At 38.7% G+C, this 25,884-nt stretch overlaps 1 protein-coding gene across 4 annotated transcripts in view; it reads right to left on the bottom strand.

Moving 5' to 3' along the window:
- rab6a (RAB6A, member RAS oncogene family) overlaps positions 1 to 17,273 on the bottom strand; it is a 115,797-nt gene extending 98,524 nt beyond the window's left edge. The window contains exon 1 of one of the 4 annotated variants that reach the window (XM_028800338.2): positions 16,682 to 17,273. In XM_028800338.2, coding sequence (XP_028656171.1) covers positions 16,682 to 16,751 — 70 coding nt within the window. In that variant the 5' untranslated portion in view covers positions 16,752 to 17,273. The remainder of the gene's footprint in view (positions 1 to 16,681) is intronic. The other 3 variants (XM_051926836.1, XM_028800337.2, XM_028800336.2) reach the window with 3 other exon arrangements.
- Between the last annotated feature and the right edge of the window lie 8,611 nt (positions 17,274 to 25,884).

The following is a 25,884-nucleotide window of genomic DNA, read 5'->3' as shown; positions in this document are numbered from 1 at the left end:
GGGAACACTGATGGAGATTCTGAACAAATGTGGGCATTTGACTAAAAGCAGGTGTGTGTTAATTTCACCTCTGCTGCTGTCCACTCTTAAAAAATCATTGTTGTAGGTATTCACATACAATCACATACTGTACATTCAGGCCTATTTTTACTTTACACCTTATTAATAAGTATACAGCAGGTGCTGCCTCACAGCACCCTAGACATTGGTATAAATCCCTGCCTGGTCACTGTCTGTCTGCTAGTCCTAGTGCTATGTGCAAGGTGTTTTTCTCCGAATGTTCTTATTTCTGTCCATTCCAAAAACATACAAGTTAGGTCAAGTGGCAACAGTAAACTCCACCTTGTGCATAAAAGGAAGTAAAAGCTATCGTAACAAGCAAGAACTTGCAACTTTGCAGAAGACTAACTTTGTTTAAAATTTACAACATGCTGCTTCAACAACTGCTACCTGACCATAACAGGCATATTTGTTATGAGGAACTAGTACAAGCGACAGAGTATCAGAACTGCAGTGTGTGTTTGTTTGTTTGTCCATCCATCCATCTATTATCCAACCTGCTATATCCTAACTACAGGGTCACGGGGGTCTGCTGGAGCCAATCCCAGCCAACACAGGGCACAAGGCAGGAAACAAACCCCGGGCAGGGCGCCAGCCCACTGCAATTTGTTTGTTTACAATAATTTTAAATTAACAGCAAATACATTAAGTTAGCAAACATGCTATATCATCCACCATGTAGAATGATGAAGTCTATAAAAACATAGCATCTATTTGCATCTGTACTAGGATAGGAGGTTGAGACAGCTTACCAAGATCTGTGACTCTTACACTTGCACACTAGTTTTGTCTATTGGAGGTTTTATTACTGCACTAGTCTATAAGCGTTTTCCTACTGCAGGAACTTTGTTTTTAGGAATCAATGAGATCCTGCATGGAGTAGTCTCTGGGTAACTTGTGGTCCCAGGCTACAAAAAGCAATATTTCAGCTCTATCACAGATCAATTAGTTTCTTCTCATCTATAACACTTAAAGCTGCACTAAAAAAAAAGCTATTTACTATATACACATGCATGTGGTGCTGAGAGATGCTTTCATGCTAGAGTAGCCAATATTGTTTGCCCAGTAGCAGAGAACACTGTCTGATCTTGGGATATTATGTTCAGACAGGTGTGTCTCCACTTCAACGTCAAATTCAAATTGCCATATTATTATTGTCAGTAGAATTAAATCATGTCTTGCAGGTGTCCTCAGACTAGTGAATGTACAAAAACACCAATAAAAGACACACACACATGAATGTTTACCACATGAGTCAGAAGCACAATGTGCATTACAAGAAAAAAATCTAACAAATATTGAAAATAAATAGGTACTATCAATACTTTTACATTTTTGTTTGTGGAGCATCTGCAAAGCATGATTTGCTTATAACTCATACAATACACAGCAGATCCATATTACTAACCGAGAATGGTAAAACGGATATGGACGCAGGGACCTGCCTGCCTGTGGACGCAAAAGACGTACTGCGCAGGCGCCAGCGCCATGCCCCCCCTCATGAGGACGCTAAAGAAAAATGGATTCAGACGCAAGCGCAAACCCATGGCACGCAAAAAAGAGGATTCAGGCCCCCCCCTCCAACCAACGGATCCAACCAACAGAAAATAAGAAATGAGGACGCTAAAGAAAAAAGGTGTCAGACGCAAGCGCAAACCCATGCCACACAAAAAAGAGAATTCAGACCTACGACCGCCACACAAAGCTCTCCTCCACTAACAGAAATAAGAAATCAGTCCACGCGCCCCTATATGCCGCAAGCAGGATAAAGCAAGGTCAGAAATAAAACACAAAGTGGGAAACAAAGTAAAACTTCATAAAGGGATTAAAGAAACAAAGCACACACCCCCCCCCCCCCCGAGTAAAATGGGACAGACAACACACAAAGCCCCCCCGCACCACAGCAAAACGGGACAGACTACGAACCGTCAAAGTAGGAAACAAACTAAAACGTCATAAAGAGGTTAAAGAACAGAAACAAACACTTAGGGAGCAGGTTACAAAGCAAAGCCCCCCTCCCCACAGTAAAACGTCAGACACTACGAATGGTCTGACATGCCGCAAGCAAGATAAAGCGAGGTCAGAAATAAAACACAGAATAGAAAGCAAAGTAAAACTTCATAAAGGCATTAAAGAACGGGGACAAACACATGGAGAGCGGGTTACAGATGATGAAACCTGGAATGCAACAGCTACAAAAAAACCTAGCCACTAAACACATGCACACCGACATACACAATATAAAGGCAGAACCATCGACAGTTTAACGTCCACACCACACAGTGCATACGGAGCCTGAAGGTTCAGGCGCCTACATCAGGCGTCACAAAGCCCAGTAAATTACAGAAGGCAAATGCTCCTACACAGCATGGTAAGAACCGACATAATACGGAATGCGCAGGCTTTGCCGCCATATTGTGAGGGGCACTACTGCGTAGATCTAATGAACGTGAACTCCTACAACGCACGTCTCAAACTGCATAAGCAAAGCAGGCACGGGTTCAACACGACACACCTCGAGTTACCGAGATACAAACACGTGCTTGCCTGGATATAATTAATTAACAGTGGAGAGCCCCGGAGTGACACGGGCAAGCTCTCCGTATTAAACATGCGTCATCCTCACACGTGGCTACCCAGCGGGCACGGGTTCAAAACGCCGGGGGTAGGCGAGCGAAGCGAGCAGGGGGCGGAGCCCCCTTGTTAATGAGAATGCACAATAAAACATAGTCCTTCATGGAAACTAGAATCACATTGTGACTTAATGAAAGATAAAGTATTCTAAGATTTTGTCCTACTTGACCAGCTCAGCCTACCATTAGAGACAAATTAGATTTAACTTGACAAAAAGGATACGTGAAGTGGGAACAACTGCATGTACAACAGTAATGTCAGACATGTGCAAACACTGAGCAAGGTTGTTTCACCAAATATGCTCTTACATATAAAGTGAGATACTGAGTGTCTTTACCATGCTTTACAAATGAAACAACGGAATGTATTGTGAGGTTTCATTTCATTCAATTGACTGAAGTAATTCCAAAACATCTGTATTGTACAAAATAAAATAAGAACTGCACAAAAATATATAAACATATACTGCATATGCATTTAAAGACACAAAATCTTAGAAAATCTTTTCATCATTATCAAAATAATCTTTCTACAGAAGTCGATGTTGGTGAACACTGGTGGACATTTTTAAAGACATTCTAATAACGAAATATTACTTATACCAAATAAAACATCTTACATCCTATTGCTTTCTAACCTTGAACATGTATAGCATTTCAATATACATGATTCAAAAATTGTAAAAATAATGCTTATTGTTAATTGCTTTCTACTTAAAATTTTCCTCTACTTTTGTAAAAATTCAGCAGTGTCCAGTTTCCCTTGGTGCCTTAGCATGTGCTTATTTTGCTTAACAGTTGGTTAATCCAGGGCTGCCTTATTAACATACCTAGCTGTGCAAATATTGCATTGCATTCATCTACCTGTATCGCATCACATTGAATAAATTTCAACTTACTGGGATGATGTCAGGTCTTCCTCTCCCATAGAGCCTGTAATGGTATGTCACAGGAGGTCAGACCTACACATTTTGTCTTGGGTCGTGGTGTTTTCTGGCACTTGCTTACTATCTGCCTTTTTTCAAATGCATTCACAACTGAAGTAGTTACTAGATTGCATAACACAATGATGTATTGATCTAATTGATGAAAACAGATTGTTGCCAATGTTTTTAATTATTGATTATGACAGCTGTTGTAGCCCTAGTATGAGCTGACCCTCCTCAAATCTAAGTTTTTGGAAAAAAGAAAAAAAAATATATATATAATAATAATACCTAGCCAACCCGCGGCGTACCATACGCCGCATAATCAGGCCGCTTTTTTAATGATTTTTAAGCACAGGGAGAAAATTAACATTTGAAAAATCGGTAATGTAATAAATCACCAAGAAAAGTAACATTTCATGTGCCCACCCACAACTCGTCACCTGAGTCATTTTCCTCTTTGCACAGTCCACATGCACGTGTGAGTCACATAGACTTTTCATTGTTGTTTGCGATTTTGGCTGCTTTTCTATATATAATCCACCAAGTCACCCAACCATGGTAGTACCGACGGTGGGGGGGGGCTTGGGGTGTTAGCAACATACAATTGTCCGTGACTGAAAACTGGTTTTGGCAGATACATGCATATCTTTTTGAAAGTTTGGCCCTGTGCCATATTAATTGTCATCGCAAAGGCCAATCTAACAGGAAATTGTCTTCGTGTAAAAATAAAAGGCAAATTATCCGCGACAAACAGTTTTACACGCTGCATACCAACCCGCGCCGCATAATCATGCCGCTTTTTTAATGTTTTTTTACGCAGAGGGAAAAAAATGAACATTTGCAAAATCCGTAACGCTGCTTTCAGTAAGTACAATACACACGCGTTTAATTTGTTGGCCACTTTTTGCCAGCCGTCTTTTCTGGTTTGGGCTGCTTTTACAGTGTTACCGCTTGTGCATATTAAATCTTGAAATCCTTCGAGTAACTAATTAACTAACACACACCCACCCACCCAGCTTGTGTGAAAAAAATGCGCCCGTTCTTTCATCATTTTGTTGCAGCCTATCAAAGACTTGCTGATCATGTTTTTTAGACTCAATATACATTGGCTTTTTTTTTTTCCACAATGACGTACTGGGGTGGAGGAGTAACTATGGTTGTTGCTTTACTAGTCACACTGTCAGCGATTTATTTAGAACTACAGTAAATGCACACTTAACAAGCATTCTGTAGCAACATGCCATACTGTCTAGTTTCTGCATGGTTTGGCCAACATTTGTTTCTCAACCAGACAAAGACCCAAATCACACTCCTAATCTAGGCAAGACGTGTTTGGCAAAGAAGGGAAGTGATGCTTCCACAGTTTCTATAGTGGCCCAATCTAAACCCAATATAGGTTTTTGGAATGAATTGGACAGGAGAATGAAGAAAAAGCAAAAAAAAAAAAAATGTTCCGCATATATACATATGTAGTGCAATGTTTGCATGCAACACTCATTTTTCTTCAAAAGAGAACATCAGTATATCATTTTTTTCATATTTGTTAGGAGAACAGAACAATGATACTCTCATGTCAATACAACCAATTTTAACATGAATATATTAAAAAAAATACATTAAATACGTCTGCTCCACTAAGAACAATACTGGTAGAGTTGTATGTTTGCAGTCAACATGCTACTCAGGTGGTGCAATGGTAACGTGGCTGTCACGCAGTAAGGAGATGGTGAGTTTGCATCCAGAGTGCTCCCTGTGTGAATTATTGTTCAAAGGGTTGTTTTTTTATTTTCATTTAACAAAACATTCCACTGTGAATGTATAGTGAGCAAAGTGAGCTATCAACAGAGGGGGGTACACCTCTAACCTAAAATATAAGACCATTTTGAAACATTTAACATGTTTAGGTCATTGCATAATTAAATATGTGCTATTTCCTGGTGTTGATGTCTATTATTCTAAAATGTAGAAAATAGTGAAAATAAACAAAAGCTTCTTCAAACAGTTGTTTTCAAGATTTGACTGGTATTTTATAATGCAACATTAGGCATTTATACCTTAGGTTTTAATTTTTTCACTCAATCAGTTATAGTACACTGCAGAAATAATACAGGTAGCTTGGATAAATACATAAAGGAGGAATTATATTTTGTTAAATATTGTTGCTTATTCTTTAAGATTATTGCCTAATCTTGTTTTTCATCTCGTATAACTTTCTTTTTGTTGTCTTGTAAAGCAATTACACTGCCTGTATGAAAATGTGCTATATAAATTAATGTTGGTATTGTTAAATAAATACATTGTTAATTATCACATAGATAGATAGATAGATACTTTATTAATCCCAAGAGGAAATTCACATACTCCAGCAGCACCTTACTGATACAAAAAACAATATTAAAGATTGATAATAATGCAGGTAAAAACAGACAATAACTTTACATAATGTTAACGTTTACCCCCCCGGGTGGAACTGAAGAGTCACATAGTTTGGGGGAGGAACGATCTCCTCAGTCTGTCAGTGGAGCAGGACAGTGACAGCAGTCTGTCGCTGAAGCTACTCCTCCGTCTAGAGATGACACTGTTTAGAGGATGCAGTGGATTTTCCATAATTGATAGGAGCCTGCTGAGCGCCCGTCGCTCTGCCACAGATGTTAAACTGTCCAGCTCCATGCCAACAATAGAGCCTGCCTTCCTCACTAGTTTGTCCAGGCGTGAGGCGTCTTTCTTCTTAATGCTGCCTCCCCAGCACACCACCGCGTAGAAGAGGGCGCTCGCCACAACCGTCTGATAGAACATCTACAGCATCTTATTGCAGATGTTGAAGGACACCAGCCTTCTAAGGAAGTATAACTGGCTCTGTCCTTTCTAACACAGAGCATCAGTATTGGCAGTCCAGTCTAAAATATCATCCAGCTGCACTCCCAGGTATTTATAGGTCTGCACCATCTGCACACAGTCACCTCTGATGATCACGGGGTCCACGAGGTGTCTGGGCCTCCTAAAATCCACCACCAGCTCCTTGGTTTTGCTGGTGTTCAGGTGTAGGTGGTTTAAGTCTCACCATTTAACAAAGTCATTGATTAGGTCCCTATACTCCTCCTCCTGCCCACTCCTGATGCAGCCCATGATAGCAGTGTCATCAGCAAACCTTTGCATGTGGCAGGACTCCAAGTTGTGTTGGAAGTCCGATGTATACAGGCTGAACAGGATCGGAGAAAGTACAGTCCCTTGTGGCGCTCCTGTGTTGCTGACCACAATGTCAGACGTGCAGTTCTCAAGATGCACATACTGAGGTCTGTCTTTAAGATAGTCCACGATCCATGCCACCAGGTATGAATCTACTCCCATCTCTGTCAGCTTGTCCCTAAGGAGCAGAGGTTGGATTGTGTTGAAGGTGCTAGAGAAGTCTAGAAACATAATTCTTACAAGACCACTGCCTCTTTCCAAGTGAGAGAGGGATCGATGTAGCATATAGATGATGGCATCCTCCGCTCCCACCTTCTCCTGATATGCAAATTGCAGAGGGTCGAGGGCGTGTTAAACCTGTGGCCTCAGGTGGTGAAGCAGCAGCCTCTCCATGGTCTTCATCACATGTGATGTCAGAGCAACAGGCCGGAAGTCATTCAGCTCACTAGGACGTGATACCTTTGGGACTGGGGTGATGCAAGATGTTTTCCAAAGCCTCTGGACTCTCCCCTGTTCCAGGCTCAGGTTGAAGATGCGCTGTAGAGGACTCCCCAGCTCCATGAATGTACTGATATTACTTTATATAATATAGCTCATGTGTGCAGTGTGTATTTTCTTTACATGCCTGTGTAGAGTTTTTTTACCGAGTATTCCTCTCATAGCCAATAAAACATGGGGCTTAAACATTGACAACAGAGTGGCCTGGTGTGACGAGCCTGAGTTCCTACTTGAGTTGGTTTTGGCTTTGTGGTCAAGGATGCTGGCATATGTACTAGCTTAATATGTGACCTTGAACTAGATAAGCAGGTTATAAAATTAATAGATTTAAAATCCCATTATGCCATACTGCTTGAACATATAGCAAAAACAGCAGTTTTTAAAAACTTTCACATATTTTAAAAATCAGGGTTAAAGACTTCAAAATAAAAAGTTTGACTTACAGATTTTAATATTGTCTTCTAATAAAATCACAATGCTAGCAACCAATCCTCTAAATCAGGGGTGTCGAACTCCAGGCCTGGAGAGCCACAATGGCTACAGGTTTTCATTCTAACCCTTTCCAAATCAGTGAGCAATTTTTCACTGCTAATTAATCCCTTTTCCCTTCGTCTCAATAGCCCTGTTTTTAAGGATTCAGTCCTCTGAATTGATTTGTTTCTTCATTAAATGGCAGCCAAACAGAAATGAGACGTGAAACGAGCCAATAGATGACCAGCTAAACTGGGATTTCAAACTGCAACCAATTTCACTTCAAACAGTCTCTTAATGTGAAGCTGATTCTTGCTGTTAATTAAGCCCGTTATTTAATTCAATGGCTTGTTGCTGCTCTCATTTCCAAATTTGTTGATGGTTTTTCTGTTTTTTCTAAGAACACCTTCAAAATGTTTTGGTGACCTGAGAGATCAACCTTGCTGAGACTTTCACCTTTCTTTATTTTCAGATATTGTGTGATGGGCACAGGTGAGCTGGTCATGTGGTGGCTTGTTTGATGTCTCATTATTGTTTGGCTACTAATTAAGGAAAGAGAGACAATTAAGGGGCCTGAGTCACGTTAATTAAAACTAAAGCGAAAGAAGTTAATTAGCAGTAAAAACGGCTCACTAATGAAGAAGATGGTTAGAATGAAAACATGCAGCCACTTCGGCCCTCGAGGACCGGAGTTCGACACCTTGGGGGTATTTTTCGTACGTCGCTTAAATCATCCGAGATCAGGTGCATCATCTTGGATAAGTTAATGCCGGTGACACTCACCCGGGATAGGTCGGTTTTTCAAACGCAGCTGTGTATTAGATTAGTCTAGTTGGATCTAATCATACGAGATGAATGCGCGCGCCTGCGCTGAGTGAAAAGCCCATATATATTGAGTCTAGAAAACATGATCAGCAAGTCTTCGATAGGCTGTAACAAAATGATAAAAGAACAGGCGCATTTTTTTTTTCACACGCGCGGCGCAAGACCTTTTATTCGAAGGACATGGAGAATTTCAAGATTTAATATGCACAAGGGGCAACACTGCAAAAGCAGCCCAGACCAAAAAAGACGGCTGGCAAAAAGTGGCCGTCAAATTAAACGCTAAGTAGTGTGCATTGTACTTACTGAATGCAGCATTTCTTTTCCTATGTGTCAGATTAATTATTATTTAATATGTCATAATTCCAGATCAAACGTGAGCACAAGGAGAACACAGGAACAGGTTAAAGTGAAGTACAAGAATATACTTCAAACTGGTAAATATTGCTATATAACTATTTAAAGAATTGTTGACATAAAGAATCATATATAATATAAAAAACATTAATTTTAAAGCTAATAAGGAGGCAGACAAGCAAAAAACAGGTGGAGGTCCATGCGGTCCAGACCTAACCCCTGCAGAAGAGTTGGCTCTCCAGCAAAATGCCCATCGCCCTGTTTCTGAGGGCATTCCAGGGGGAAGCTCCTCCTCAGAACCAGTGGCAGGATGCAGTGGTCACTTCATTTCAGGTAAAGGATGGTCATTGCATATATTTGTCCTCCATGTGTGCCATAGGTATGTTCCATATAGCCCTCTATTTTGTTGGGTCAGTTGCAGGGAATGTCCTATCCCTTGAACCTGTGTCTGACCAACGAGATATTGACGAAGGTCAAATATCTGATGAAGACCCTGTGTCTGATTATTCATCAGGAGGAGAGGTACATTTTCCAAATAATGTTTGATCAAACTCCACTCTGATCAGTCTCATGTGCCCCAATCACATTTGGAAATCCTGGTAATGAGAATGTTAGGCTGATTGAGATTCTTCATGGAACTGTGGGTGTTTTAGCCTGTGTATTACCTACCTGCAATGGCATGAAATGCCTCTTTTATTGTCTGCACACGCAGGTGTCCAGGAAACACTATGAAAACCCGAAGGAAATATTTCAGAGCCAAACAGACTTTACGAATTGCCTGGCAAACTGCATTTTTAGTTAGATTTTCCGTATCGCCTACAGTATATAAAAAAAGAGCCGCTTGTAAAAAACCTCAAAGCAATGCATACTATCTGTGTGGTTGTGAGAGCCCGTTGACTTCGAATATAAGGTGCTAATAAATTTTTGAGGTACAATATTCCCCCTCGGCTAAAGCGGTATCTTTCGAAAAGAATTTCCTCCAGGAGCAATAAAGGATCTTGCCGATTGCGCAAAACCCTCTCTATATGAAATTCTCTTCGTATAATTTGCACACCAATATCAATTGGTCGCTCATTCATGAATGGCGAAGCCATGACTGGATGACTTCCACGCACCGTCACTGATTACGTGTGTAAACTAATCCTTGTTTACGTAGAACAAACCTGTTCCGAGCAGGTTTGAGGATTAGGATGTGTTGCTATGACAACACTCCCAGCAAGAGTTTCGAAAAACCGACAGATCCAGGATCAGGCCAAATCGTCAACAATTACATTCGGCTAAACGACTAATCCACATACGAAAAATACCCCCCTGTGTTCTAAATAAATCCTTGTATACAACAATGCCCGGGCCAGGAGTTAACACTGGAAAGTGAAGTTGCACCACTGAATTACCCTTCTTAAATTTCAGCATATTGAAATAAATACATTTACAGACAAATCATTTAGGAGAAAAAAAAAAAAAAAAAAATCTGAAATCAGTGTCATTACCACTTCACCTCAAATGGCTACTCAAAGACCTTTATCAACAGCACCTTTGAAACAAATGTCAAATGCACAAAACCTTAACTTTTCAAAAGTACTTGTTAGGGGGTTAACTATATAGGGAAATTCATCATTAAAAATGATTTAAACTTACTTAAAGTTTATGTACCAGAAATAAACTAATTGCTTTGGACAATACTATTTTCTGATAAATCCAAACTCAGATTTTTCTTCATACAATAACTACATTCAGAAAAAAAATAATGAACTCCTCTTATGACCATTATCTGCTTTTTTCACCGTTTAGCAATCTTCCCTGAAGGGAGGATTTGCCAGAACGTTCTCACACTTATAAGCAGTAAAACATTGCTTTACCTTTGAAGTTACTGGCTAATGGAGTAAGAGCATATTGAATACTGATAAGTCAAGTACTCAAACACCACATCTACAGATGGAAGAAGCTATTTTGGAAAATATGTAAGAATGAGTTTGAATTTGCAACAGATCAATAAATGGCATTAGCCTCAATTCTAAACATAAAACTGACTTTGGAAGTGGTGGGGTAAGGGGGGAGGATTTGTCAACAGCAAAAAAAAAAAAAAAAAAAAAAAAAAAAAAAGCCTACAATGAGGATGTGAGCATCAGGACTGGACCATGGAGCAATGGAAAAAGGTGGTCTGGTCCATGAGTCACTTTTTTTTTTTTTTTTTTACATTTTGTGGACAGCCAGGTGGGTGTGAATCATTTACTTGGGGAATAGAGTAGAGAGTAACAAGATGCACTATGGGAAGAGTCAGTGTGATGCTATAGGCAATGTTCTGTTGGAAAACCTTAGGTCCTGACATTCATATTGATGTTACTTTGACATGTACCACCTACCTAAAGAATGCTGCAGACCATGTACAACACTTCTTGACAATGGCATTCCCTGATGGCAGTGGATTCATGGATTCTTTCAGCAGGATAATGAGCCCTACCACACTGCAAAAACTGTTTAGGAATGGTTTGAAGAACATAAGAAAAAGTGCTGATTTGGACTTCAGATTTCCCAGATCTAAATCCATTTGAGCATATGTGGGAGAAGCTGGAAACAACAAGTCTGAACCTTGGAGGCGCCGTCTCGCAACTTACGGAACTTATACGGAGACTCCGCTAATATCTTGCTACCAGATACTACAAGACACCTTCAGAGGTTTTGTGGACTTCATGCCACGATGTCAGAGCTATTCTGGCGGCATGAGGAGGACCTACATAATATTAGACAGGTCGTTTTAATGTTGTTGCTAATCGGTGTATATTATATAGTTATCACTTAAAATATCCATTTAAAATTTTGTTTTTGCAGCCTTATTATAGGATTTCTTGGTCCAAGTGGAAGCAGCAGGTAAATTAAATTGAAGAAAACGCACAAGATTCATTATTTTTGTTGAGGACATTGATTTAAATTTATTCATTAGTTTAGGAGAGGTGTCACATTAGACACGAATGACAGTGACACTGAAATATTAAAAGCATGTCTGCATTGTTTTAGAACCAGACAAATTAGTCAACAGATCATCTGGCATGGCCCAAACAGCTCCAAGTAGAATATGGAATGGTACTAGGGCTTGAAAATACCTTTAAGAGAAAAGGTTTGGTTTCATTTATACATGGTCTTTTCACATTTGAACTCTAAATCGCTGCATGGTAATGGAGTCACTACTGCAAAGTATCTCAATGCATTAAATGACCTGCCCTTTCAGTTGCAGAAAATCATGTATTATAAAACCTCAAGCTAAAATGCATGGCTATGTGCTATAGTTTGCCAAGTAATTTGTTTTTTGCTCTAGAGCCAAGTATACAATTTGATATCATTATTTAAAATGCACAATGTTACCATGTTAGACAGTATTTAAAAGCTTTAACGGGGTTGAGTAACTTTCCTGGTATCAAGGAAATGAACTGGTATACACGTTCAGTGCATCTGAAGAAATATGGAAATTTAATTGTTTCTGAAAGATGAAATTCTTTTATAATATTTGATAAAAACTATGGGATTATTCTCCAACTAAGTCTTGTTCTTAAAGGGTTAAATATATGTTGATCTATAAGTAGGGATGATAATTCACTTATCATTCATACTGATGTTACAGAAAGGCCAAGTTTTCACAGAAACTGGTGATATTACTATAAATGTTTTTTTTTCTACATGTCTTTGGAAAATTAGCAACAATGACCACTGGGGTACTACTTTACAAAAATGGAGAAATCAAGTTTAAATGATCCTTTATTAAAAGAATATCACTTCATTATTTCTCTATCACCAACTGCCTCAAGAAAGATTTAGCCTGATGATTCTTCCAGTTACAATTTTGACAAGAACAGGCCATTCACTCCAACATAGTTCATCAAACCCTAGTCACTTTCTACAAAAATATCATGAAATCACATTCACTATATGAAGAAATAGTTTCTAATGCCAGTAAGAAATTTACCTTCATCCAATTTTGTTAAATATGCAATGCCAAAGTAACAGCTGCCATATATTTTGCTAATACCCCCCATAACTTTAAAGTCTTCCATCACACCTCCTCTTAACATTCTCTTGCTTAGAAACTGAAAATATTCAGCTATTGTTTTTCCTCACAGCTTTTACCAAAAAATCTTGGAAATAGTTTAGCCACAATCCTTGACTGGTTTTAAGATGGTGACTAAAACAGCACACAATACTACATAAGGAGCCTTAACAATGCACCCCATAATTTATGAATAACCTCCCTACAGTTGAATACTAATCTGCCTTTAACAGTACATACTTTCTTTAAAACACAACATGATTGTTCAAATGCATGGAAATAATGGAAAGACAAAATATACATTTAAGAATACTGCTCCAGATGTTTCTAAAAATAAAATCAAACCATACAACACAGGTGTTACTTCAAAAACATTTTAAAATCTGCCTCCCCACCCATTCATTGGTCAAAAGCCCTGTTTTCAATTCAAAACCCCAAATCTTGTTTGAATGAACTTGTTTGTGCAGTGCTCCAATTTTCTAGAAATATTTACTTGACAATATTTTAGCAAAAAATACATTTGTTTTGCATCCAGCGTGCATAGGCCTGGAAATATAACATGCGGATTGACATGTGGATTATGCAATTAATGTTCACTTTAATGTTGGATGTTGTTCTCATTTGTAAACCTGCTTAATCCAATTTATGAGGCTTTCCATATAATGCAAAACTGAAGCAACTCAATACTTAACTTCAAGTACTTCCGTTGTAAATTAGTCCAACCTCCATTCAAGATTTGCCATAACCCTTCTATTGACTTTGGATGCTTTTTGTTACTTTCCCTGTTCAAGTTCATCAATGTCTGACCCCTCAACTGACAAATCTAACAATGTTAGTTAGTGTTCCTCCTGCAGACTTTCACTGAAAGTAGGTCTTAACTGTGTTTGCATTGTATTTAGGGTCATAATCCTGCTAAAACAAGTTTTTGCCAGGAAGTTATTTTTCCAAAGGTATAAAATGAATTTAAATCATTTTATATTTCTCAGCTATCATCATTCAATTGATATTAGACCACATCACTTAATCCATTGACTGAAATGCACCTTATGACCATGAGTGTGCTGGCAATGTGTGTCACTATAGATTGCAAGTAGGCATCATTGTACTACTCTCCAACTCTCGGTCTATTAGATTTTTCATGAGTACAAATTTACATTTTTTAGCAATAACTTATTAAGGTATTCCAGTTGTTGTCACTGTAAGCTGTATTGTCTATATTTACTGCAACATCATAGGAGTTGGTTCTTTGTGCATGACAGCTGACAACCAATGAATGCTCAGCTGAAAGAACAATGTATAAAGTGCAGCAAGGAATAAAGGAATAAAGAAACTGGGTGTTTTGGACCTCACAAAAAGAAGGGAAACTTATCTGTTTAATGTCTCATTATGTACCATGACAGAATGAAAAAATAAAAACAAAAAAGGCAGAGAAGGTGGCTGAAATCACCGCACTTGTCAACCCTTCATACAAGTACCAGCTCAGTTAGGCAACAAGTGACAGACTGCAGAAAAAAGGGCAAGCACAACTGTGCTGTCCCTAAATTTAACATGTCCAGTGATTTTCAGCAACTGCAGTAGGCAAGACCGACATTCTCTAGAACTAGAAGTTGTATAATGTGACATTGGCTTTAGATCTTCCACTTGTCCATTTTCTTTAAATTTCATTATTATGATCACTAGATCATCATATCTTAAAACTCTAGGCTGATATGCTTTTACTTGCAAACTATACCTTTACATATAAAACTATGATTACATGCCTGTCAAAATGGGTTGGCTTAACCATTTCCAAATCCCAGCAGTTGAGTTTATTATCTAGCACATCATATACTGTACTTGTGAAACTGCTCCAGTAGCACACCTGGTTTAGCTAACTACGTCCTCAACAATTTGAATTAGGTGTGCTGCTAGTGCAATTTAACAAATACACAGAGTGGCTGGGCCGCCTCAGGGAGCTGTTTAGGAACCTAAGTTTTACTGTTTTGCTCTAGCCCATCTAACAAGATATCAATAAAGTTTTACTAAACACAAGACATTCCTGTTACTTTTTATATCAATCAAAGTTTTTATTTCAGTCAATGTTGATTTGTATTAATTGTAATGCTGAATGGTGTTTTCATGAGCCAAAAACACTTCATATCCTGGTAATTACTATTAGAAATGTTTTATTGGGTGGTCTAAGACTTTTGCACACCATCAAGACTGTAAATGTTTAAAATATTGGTCACACACAAATAAATTATGTCAGTGTCCAATGTTGCACTTTTACCCTATACCCAGTTGAGGAACAAGAAATAACCAAGTACTGTATGTTGAATGTATTCAGCTTGAAAAATTCAAACCATACCATTTTAAACTTCTATAATAATGCTGCTCTCAATAACACAAAGTGCTCTAACACAGCACATTACTCTCAATAGAAGCACGAAAAGTAAAAGATGTTAAAGAACACACACCTGAATATTTTACTGTTTTCAGCTGAAGCCATTTGGAGGCAATACACACCAACCTATTCACAAGGTAATTTACAGTGTAGGCACATTAAGTAGCACACATTAGGGAACAGTTCTTTGACTGAAAAATCACGTCATCTTAGCAGACTGTGGACTAGAAGACAGGCAGCAACAGTAAGCACTTGGCTGAGTCATAACAGTTCACTAAGTGTGCAATAAAGGCTAAAGGAAACGACCAACGACTCAGAGTTAAGCACGTACATAACAAATGCATAGCGCCACATTTATAATTGTTTGCAGTTAAAAGAACTGTCTTTAAAAGTTTTTCCCCACATTGATAACTGCCAAGAAATTAAAAATAATCGTTCTTAAAAAATATGAGATTCCAGGTGCAGAAATACAAGCAAATGACCACTACTAAAGAGTATGAAAATTCCAAAAATAAAACACGCTTACTGAACTAACATTGAATTCCAGGGTAAAACTAAAAGTCAGAAAAGGTTGAGAACCGTTATCATTTTGATTAACACATCATTACTGAAGACCTTATGCACTGTTGTGTAAATTCAAGGCCGTTATATTTATTTCAATTCCACTGGTTACTGTATATACCATCTCCAGCCAAGTAAATAAAAATGATGACACTGATGGATGCTATAGTCTCCGAAATGAGACGTTCATTCGTTCTGTAGGGATGCAGGACTGCGGCGAGGGCGGGTATCACCATACTGAAAATAACTTGATTAATATTTTATAGCGATGCAATATTATATTTAGGTGTTCGTCATTGCCACTACATCTCACTGTTAATACCTCCTTAGTCTTTCAGTCTTTCCTTCATATTTTATGTCAGAAAATAGAGTCTCATAAGTGAAAAGCACACTCCGCGTTGTTGTCCCTTTAAAGCTTTCACATACATTTTTGAACATCATATTTATGATATAATTACACAGGCAAACACAAATTATAAGATTTCTTCTGAAGGAGAGCAGAGCAAATATGCCGCTGTATGTCTTAAAATAAACTGCTTCAATATTCAAGAGAAAACAAGTGCCTTGAAAATAAAGGTGGAAAGTAAAATGACTGTGACAGTATCCGCAAGGAACCAGTGGTGTTGCTGCCTACAGGTCTTCAGGAATACCCTAGAAGAGTGGCAAGATTTGTCTCGATATATCGCAGTTTTAAAAACAAACATATAAACACCAGATAGAAAGAAAACTGCCTGACACTTACCGCTTTGTTCGCCCAGGAAGACCAGTTTAAATTTCCTCAACGGGTTGCCGAAATCACCTCCTGTGGACATGACTGTAACGACTAGAAACGACTGGGAGGCACGACAACGACTTGTATGAACAGGGAAAGTTGGAAAGCTGTAAGTAACCACGGCGACTTTATACCGGGTATGTGTAAGTAAAGTGTATTCCGCACTCGGCCAGCTGCCCCTTCTCACTCGCGGGAGGAAAGGGATAAAACACTAGACGCAGACGCCTAGCCGTCTGCTCAAATATATTTCGTTCGGCGTCCGTCTCAGTGCAGAAGAATCTTCTCAGTATTACCTCACCCTCCTCCACACTGTTACTAAGGGGAGCGCTCTCGCCACACACTAGCATGCTACCAGACAACCGGCCAGTTCCGGCCAAGCTGGCATACAGACGGCACTCTTGGCCAATCAGAACTCGAGCGACATCTTGAGTGTGGCTGTCTAGGCGCGGTATTCGAGCAGCATCTTACTGCGAGGGTATTTTATATTAAGTTGTAATTAAACACTCCTAGACGTTGCTACAAATACGTATTCGATCGGTTTAACTTTATTTACCTTGTAATTTCACGGCAGTGTTTTCAGTAAACCTCCGCGAGAAACTTTTCGTGCTTTAATGGAGTGCCTGAAGACCAAGTTAGTGATGCCCAAGTATTGTTATGAAAATTGACTAAGCACGTTTAAAAACACTCGATGAACACTTTTCTGATTTTATACTTGTAAACAAATATTCAATTTAATGGTATGGGCTAAAGGCAACGTAATGTGTACTAGAATGGGCTTTTCTGTTTCAGAAAATGTCACTTTCTTAGGTGTACACTCATCTAAACCCTAGGCTGTCATCTAATCAGAATTCTTTTAAACATTATTGTTCATCTAATGATTATCATTTCTTAACGGGGCATTTGCAGCTTTATGACATATACGGATTGACAGATTTAGACAGTTTTTATGTCTGTTTAGCTGCTGTAATTAAACCCTGTTTTATATGCTACTCTAAAAGCAACAAACGATATTGTAAAATAACATTTTCGATTAACAGGAGAATAATTTAGTATCATAAAAGATGTCAAATTCGACAGAGTAGACTCTACCAGCATGGCTCATTTCTGGGACACTTTGGAATGCGCAATCTCACCAAACCCCCCAGACATGATGTTTCGAGTTTATTTATGGTTCTCGCTTCAGGAAGAGTAGATTTTCTGACCAATGAACTAAGGGATTGGCAAATATTATGCCTGTGTGGCCAATGAGTAATCTATAGAGGCGGGGCCTCCGGTCAGATCAGGGTTGGTTGATGCTCGCGGCCGCCACGTTACCTTACCAGCCTACATAAAAACGTCATTCGAGAACTTTGGACGGCTTTTGCCATCGTCATCAGCAACGGATATTTGCCTGGCAATTTGTTTTTTATAGGGCTGTGTTGAAAGTCTTTTTTATTTTAACTTGCACAGAAAATTATGTCAGTGCTGTATTTTTTTGCGGAGGGTATGTGTGAGCTGTAGAATCATTCTGTTTTAAAAAACGTAAAAATATAGCATGTAGGCCTTGATTGGCATATTGATGTATTAATATATGTGGTAGAATGACTTTTATAACCTAGGATTAGGCCTTATCATGTTTTGGTGTAAGCAAATCAAAGATGCAAAAATTCTCATCTAGACCAAAAAAGGATTTGTGCCAGGTGTATTGAAACGGTTCCTGCTTTTCAGAGAAAATGCAACTGGAAAAAGAAATTGAGCTTGTGTCAAATTAATTTGCAGAATTACAACCATTAAAATTGTGCATTTTGCAGTGTGTTTTAAAAAGGTGTGACCTGATGCACTGTTGCAGCAAGTATGAAGTTCAGCTCCCTTACCACTGAGTTCGCCTGTGATCATTTTCAAAAATATTACAATTTATATCACCAGTGCCAACTATATTTAAACAAATGGGTGAATAACCAAGGGTTTATATATATATATATATATATATATATATATATATATATATATATATATATATATATATATTCATCAGTTGTTTTTAATCTAAGGCATATACCCATGATTGAAATGTAGATTTAGCATTTCAAATGAAGTGAACAGTACCACACTTCTAATTATGACTAGTGACCTTATGTATTACTGCTCAGTGAAATGTCAATAATGTGCTAAAATATAATAAAGGTGCTTTGAAAAACCATTCATACCTTTTAAGGTTTTCAGATGTTTCTGGATTGTAAACACTATTTGCATATTTTGGTCCAGACTGTTTTTCAAAAGAAAAAATGGAATCTTTTTCATCACCCACCATATCCACCAAGTAGAAGCTTTCAAACTGTATGCCCACAGAGATAGAAAAGTGGTGGCAAAGCCTTTTTGTGTAGGAGAAAAAAAGATATACATTATTCAGACCCCTTCACCTTTTACATATTTTGTTATGAAATCATTTAAATTATTTTTTTTTCCTCATCAACCAACACCCAATACCTCAGAATGACAAAGCAAAAAAAAAAAGAAATTTTTGCAATTATTTTAAAAATAAAATGATACTGCCTTGATACAATTACTACGATTCTTAGTACATTGTTGAAGCATCCTTTGGCAGTAATTACAGCCTGAATTCATTTTAGGTATGTTACAGCAAGCTTTGTACACATGGATTTGTGTTTTTTGCAGGTCCTCTCAAGCTCTGTTGGGTTGGATGGAGACCATCAAGTGGACCACGCAAGTCCGGGCTCGGCCTAGGCTACTCAAGGACATTTCTAGAGTTGTCTTGTCAGTCACTCTGGTTGTCTTTGCTTTGTACTTAGGCTCATTGGCTAGTTGGAAGGTGAACAACCTTAGGTCCAGAGCACCCTGCAGCAGGTTTTCATAAGTATCTCTGTACTTTTGTCTGTTTATCCATCCATTATCCAACCCGCTATATCCTAACTACAGGTTCACGGGGGGTCTGCTGGAGCCAATCCCAGCCAACACAGGGCGCAAGGCAGGAAACAAACCTAGCTTTCTTTTAAACCTGACTAGTTTCTCAGTTCATGTTGCTGAAGAGCAATCCCACAACATGATGCTGCCACCAGTTTCACTATTGCAATGGCATTATGCAGGTGATGAGCATTGCCTAATTTCCGCCAGACGTGTCACTTAGAATTGAGGCCAGACAGTTCAATTTTGGTTTCATCAAAACAGAATCTTGTTTCTCAGTAGTAAGAGTTGTTTAGGTGCTTTTTTGCAAACTCCCTTTCTCCCCCCTTTATAGATTTATTATATATGGTATATTTGTTCCTGGAAATTCCCTACACTTCATACAGTCATGTGAAAAAGTAAGTACATCCTATGGAAATTGTTGTCTTTTTCAACATATTTGAACAGGCAAACAGTGCATAATGATAAAGGGGATATACAGTTAGGTCCATAAATATTTGGACAGAGACAACTTTTTTCTAATTTTGGTTCTGTACATTACCACAATGAATTTTAAAAGAAACTCAGATGCAGTTGAAGTGCAGACTTTCAGCTTTAATTCAGTGGGGTGAACAAAACGATTGCATAAAAAATGTGAGGCAACTAAAGCATTTTTTTAGCACAATCCATTCATTTCAGTGGCTTAAAAGTAATTGGACAAATTAAATAACTGGAAATAAAATGTTAATTTCTAATACTTGGTTGAAAACCCTTTGCTGGCAATGACAGCCTGAAGTCTTGAACTCATGGACATCACCAGATGCTGGGTTTCCTCCTTTTTAATGCTCTGGCAGGTCTTTACTGCAGCGGCTTTCAGTTGCTGTTTGTTTGTGGGCCTTTCTGTCTGAAGTTTAGTCTTCAACAAGTGAAATGCATGCTCAATTGGGTTAAGATCAGGTGACTGACTTGGCCATTCAAGAATTTTCCACTTCTTTGCTTTAATAAACTCCTGGGTTGCTTTGGCTGTATGTTTTGGGTCATTGTCCATCTGTATCATGAAACACCGCCCAATCAATTTGACTGCATTTAGCTGGATTTGAGTATGTCTCTGAACACCTCAGAATTCATTCGGCTGCTTCTGTCCTGTGTCACATCATCAATAAACACTAGTGTCCCAGTGCCACTGGCAGCCATTCACGCCCAAGCCATCACACTGCCTCCACCGTGTTTTAAAGATGATGTGGTATGCTTTAGATAATGAGCTGTTCCACGCCTTCCCTATACTTTTTTCTTGCCATCATTCTGGTAGAGGTTGATCTTGGTTTCATCTGTCCAAAGAATGTTTTTCCAGAACTGTGCTGGCTTTTTTAGATGTTCTTTAGCAAAGTCCAATGTAGCCTTTCTATTCTTGAGGCTTATGAGTGGCTTGCACCTTGCAATGCACCCTCTGTATTTACTTTCATGCAGTCTTCTCTTTATGGTAGACTTGGATATCGATACACCTACCCCCTGGAGAGTGTTGTTCACTTGGTTGGCTGTTGTGAAGGGGTTTCTCTTCACCATGGAAATGATTCTGCGATCATCCACCACTGTTGTCTTCCGTGGACGTCCAGGTCTTTTTGTGTTGCTGAGTTCACCAGTGACTTGCTTTCTTTCTCAGGATGTACCAAACTGTAGATTTTGCCACTCTGAATATTGTAGCAATTTCTCGGATGGGTTTTTTCTGTTTTTGCAGCTTAAGGATGGCTTCTTTCACTTGCATGGAGAGCTCCTTTGACCGCATGTTGTCTGTTCACAGCAAAATCTTCCACATGCAAGCACCACACCTCAGATCAACTCCAGGCCTTTTATCGGCTTAATTGATAATGACATAACGACGTACTTGCCCACACCTGCCCATGAAATAGCCTTTGAGTCAATTGTCCAATTACTTTTGAGCCCCTGAAATGAAGGGATTGTGTTAAACAAATGCTTTAGTTGACTCACATTTTTATGCAATCGTTTTGTTCACCCCACTGAATTAAAGCTGAAAGTCTGCACTTCAACTGCATCTGAGTTGTTTCATTTAAAATTCACTGTGGTAATGTACAGAACCAAAATTAGAAAAAAGTTGTCTCTGTCCAAATATTTATGGACCTAACTGTACATGAACTAATGACAAATTAAATTGACATGGTGCATTGATTCTCATAATCTAAATTGATGAAAGTGTAGATTTTTCACATGGAAAAAGTAAGCACACTCCTATATTTATCATCATGTCAAGTCCATAAATACATAAAACTAGAATCGGGTACTCCAGATTAGGTACCAACAGTCTTAGGGAGTAAGCAGGCGGCACCTATCTTTTAAAACACAGGTATCAAGGGTCCTGTGTTCTCTGTGCTATTGATGTGTGTGGTGTCATCAAGCCAAGATCAAAAGAGCTCTCCATGACCCACAGAAAAATGTTGTCGATGCCTAGGAGTCTGGCAAGGGATTTACAATGATTGTTAAATTATTTCAACTCAATCATTCCAATGCAAAGAAGATAATCTACAAGTGGTATAGGCTTCAAACAACTGCTAATTTGTCCAGTACTGGTCAGCCCACCATATTTGGCCCATGAGCTGACCACCTTACACTAAAAGAAGTCTCCAAGAATCCCAAAATTTCATTACAGGATCTGCAGGATACTCTTGCAGAAGTTGGAGTTAAAGTGCATACATCACAATCAGAAACAGGTTGCACAAATTTGACATACATGTGAGGTGTGCCAAAAAAAAAAACTTTGCTTTTCAAAAACAACATAAAAGTAAGACTACAGTTTGCCATTGAACCATACCATACAGACAGAGACCAGGTCTTCTTGAAAAATTTGCTCTGGACAGAGGAATCAAAGATATCTTGGTTTGGACACTGTAACAACAGATGTGTTTGGCACAATCTGAAAACAGCATTTCAGGAGAACCACCTTATATCAGCTGTGAAGCATGGTGGTGGAAATATTATAGCTTGTGGTTACTTTGCTACCTCTGGGCCTGGGGGTCTTGCGGTTATTGAGTAAACTATTAGCTCTGCAGCTATGTGCTTGAGGAGAATGTGAGGCCACCTGTCTCTAAGTTGAAGTTAAGTAAGAAATTGAATTTTTAGCATAATAATGATCCAAAGTACACTAGCAAATCCACCAAGGAATAGCTCAAAAAGAAGACATGGAATCAAGGCTCTTAATTGAGTCTCATTAAAATGCTGTAAGGGATTTAAAATGGACAGTACATGCCCACAAACATCTTACAACTGAAGGAATTTTGCATAAAGAAGCAGTCAAAAATGTAACGAATCAGTGTTAGAGACTGGTGGGCAGTTGTGCAAAATGCATTCAAGAAGTAGTTTCTGCTAAAGGAGGCAGCTTCTGAGGCCAAGGGTATATTTACTTTTTCACGAGCAGATCATTACATCTATTGAAAAGGCAAAATTTCCCTGTGCTTTTATTCAGGTATATCACCTTTATCTGTAGGCATTGTTTACATGAAGATCTAATGTTTACCTGTTCAAATATATTAAAAAAGTCAGGAATTTCTATGGGGTATACTTACTTTTCCACATGGCTATAGACAAATACTGCAAATATAAAACATGGTGAATGTATTTAAAATCACTCTGCATATTCTTAAATGGTTTACCTTCAATGGGTATGTTAAAGAAAACATACCTTTTAGGTGGCTTGGTATCATCTGAGAACTCAACAAGAGGAACTGAAAGAAGATACCAGAGTTGGGCTGCTCAGTCTGTTGTCATTGGATCATCACCAGAATACGTAGAATGAAGGTAAACATAAAGAATTTTTAAAGGCCTTTTCCATTGACAGAAAAATCTCAGTAGGATGATTGATTTAATTACTCAGAATAACAAATGGCAATACAGAAGCAAGGAAGCAAAACATGCAATCAGCTATCTGAGAAAGTATCAGGATTCACCTTGAACTGAGCACTTCCTTTAATGCTTTAAAAGTTACATAACAGGTGTAAGTTCACTTACCCAAAACAGTGAAAGATGGGACTTAAAATTGGCTACTCTGCCATCTTGCAGCAGTCCATTTTTGACTCCCGTCTAAGAAGACATACTCACGTTTATTGTTTGTGTTTTCTTTTTGATTTGAGATCTTTCAGTTACTGTATATGAGTATCATTTCAGCCCCCAAATCTTCACGATATGCCTGGTTTTGTTCTTACACTATTATCCTTATTATCTTTAGGCATAACTTATTTATAAACTCTTGCATATCTTATTCCTTACAAAAAATAATTTGGCCATATATAATTTGGTTATCTCAGCTGCTATAAATGTTTACAGTGCACCCTGACCTTTTTACAGGTATTTACTTTTAATACTTTTATTAAAAAGCTGCACACAAAGTTTGATAGGATGTAAGGGGATTTTTAGTATGTTGTAGAGAAAGAAAATCTGCTGGAGTGGATCAGTGAGACAGTGATGTAAGTGATGATAATGGTATAGTGTTCATTGTAATTGTGAACTGCGGTGGGTTGGCACCCTGCCCAGGATTGGTTCCTGCCTTGTGCCCTGTGTTGGCTGGGATTGGCTCCAGCAGACCCCCGTCACCCTGTGTTCGGATTCAGCGGGTTGGAAAATGGGTGGATGTATGTAATTGTGAAATTGGAGTACACAGGCATTTTGGTTAGGATTTAGAGCAGTTCAGTCTTAGTCCTTTGTCATGGTGGAAAGATATAAGGGAGAAGATCTGCTTGTGATTGCTGGGAAAAAAGAGGACTGAGGGTCATCATCTGTCAGCAGAACTACACTCTAGCTAAATCAAGTTTTAAATACAATAACGGAAATCCATGGTTTATCAAAAAAGTGCATTACAAAAGACAAAGTGGAAAGCCTATGAGTACAAAAGAGCCAAATATTAGCAAAATGGTTAGGAATAACAAGTGTAGATAAAGGCATCTTAGAACAGCCCTTTTCCCCCACTGTCTGTTCATCATCTGGAAGGATCTATCATGTATTTTTAAACACAAATGCAAGTCCTCCTCCCTGTGAATGACACATCTCTGACTAGATAGCTGAACATTGTGCTTTTATAAGTCAAATTGCTTAATTTGAACAGAATGTAGGTTTCACATAGATAATGGAAGATTCTGTTTACCTGCTATAAGCTAATTACTTAATGGAATGACCTTAATATTCAGTTCTAAAGGTATGTATTTATTTATCTAGATAATAGAATACTCTCAAAGAACTGTTAGATAGAAAGGCATTAAAGGCATATAGATTTCGGACTTTAGTATATGTCTCAGAATTTCTGACTTTCTGAGATGCCACAATGGGCTTGTGAACATTACTATTCATATGGTCCTAAATGTGTGAGATAACATATAGAAAGTTTAAAATGTAATTTAGATATGTAAGATTTAAACAGAACATCATAGACAAGAACTTTTTTTTTCTTTTTGTGTGTCTGATGGTGAGATAGGAATACTGTACATGAAATGGTAGATGGAGTCCTTGGTGATGTAGTGTTTTGGTAAGATAACTTTTATCCAAACCAAGCAGACCCCCGTGACCCTGTAGTTAGGATATAGTGGGTTGGGAAATGACTGACTGACTGACTTTGAGGAATGACCTGGTGAATAGATGGCGTGCAGGCAGGAAAGGGTAGCATAGAGCAGGCACAGGCAAGAAGAGAAACCATATTCTTGCAGTAGAAGCAAGGGCACTATGATGGGATGGAGCACTGGATGCCCCAAAATGTTTGGAGACAAAGGCATTCAGAAGAACAACAATCAGGCAGTGCACCACTAGGACAGCAAAGGGTGAACAACTCTGCAGATATCAAGGAGGCCTTAGCCTCAGTAAGCAGGGAAAATTCAACAATGAAAAGATGGAAGAAGATTAAAAAAAAATTAATATGGAAAAAGAGATGAGGTGGAATGGCTGTCTGCATGGTGTGAAGACAACAATCTATCTCTCAATGTCAAGACAAAAGAGATAATCGTGGACTTCAGAAAATCACGTCCTGCCCACGTCCCACTCAGCATCAACGGTTTAGATGTGGAGACTGTTAGGAGTACCAAGTTCCTCGGTGTGCACATAACTGAGGAACTTACGTGGACACATAACACTTCATCACTAATCAAGAAAGCCCAGCAGAGACTACACTTCCTGTGGCGACTGAAGCGAGCAAGTCTTCCCCCTTCCATCCTCACCATGTTCTACAGAGGCACCATTGAGAGTGTTCTGACCAGCTGCATCACGGCCTGGTATGGCAACTGCAACATATCCGACCGCAAGTG

Source organism: Erpetoichthys calabaricus, chromosome 4 (genome assembly GCF_900747795.2).
Source record: "Erpetoichthys calabaricus chromosome 4, fErpCal1.3, whole genome shotgun sequence".
Classification (NCBI taxonomy): domain Eukaryota; kingdom Metazoa; phylum Chordata; class Cladistia; order Polypteriformes; family Polypteridae; genus Erpetoichthys; species Erpetoichthys calabaricus.
This window is presented reverse-complemented; position numbering and strand designations above follow the sequence as displayed.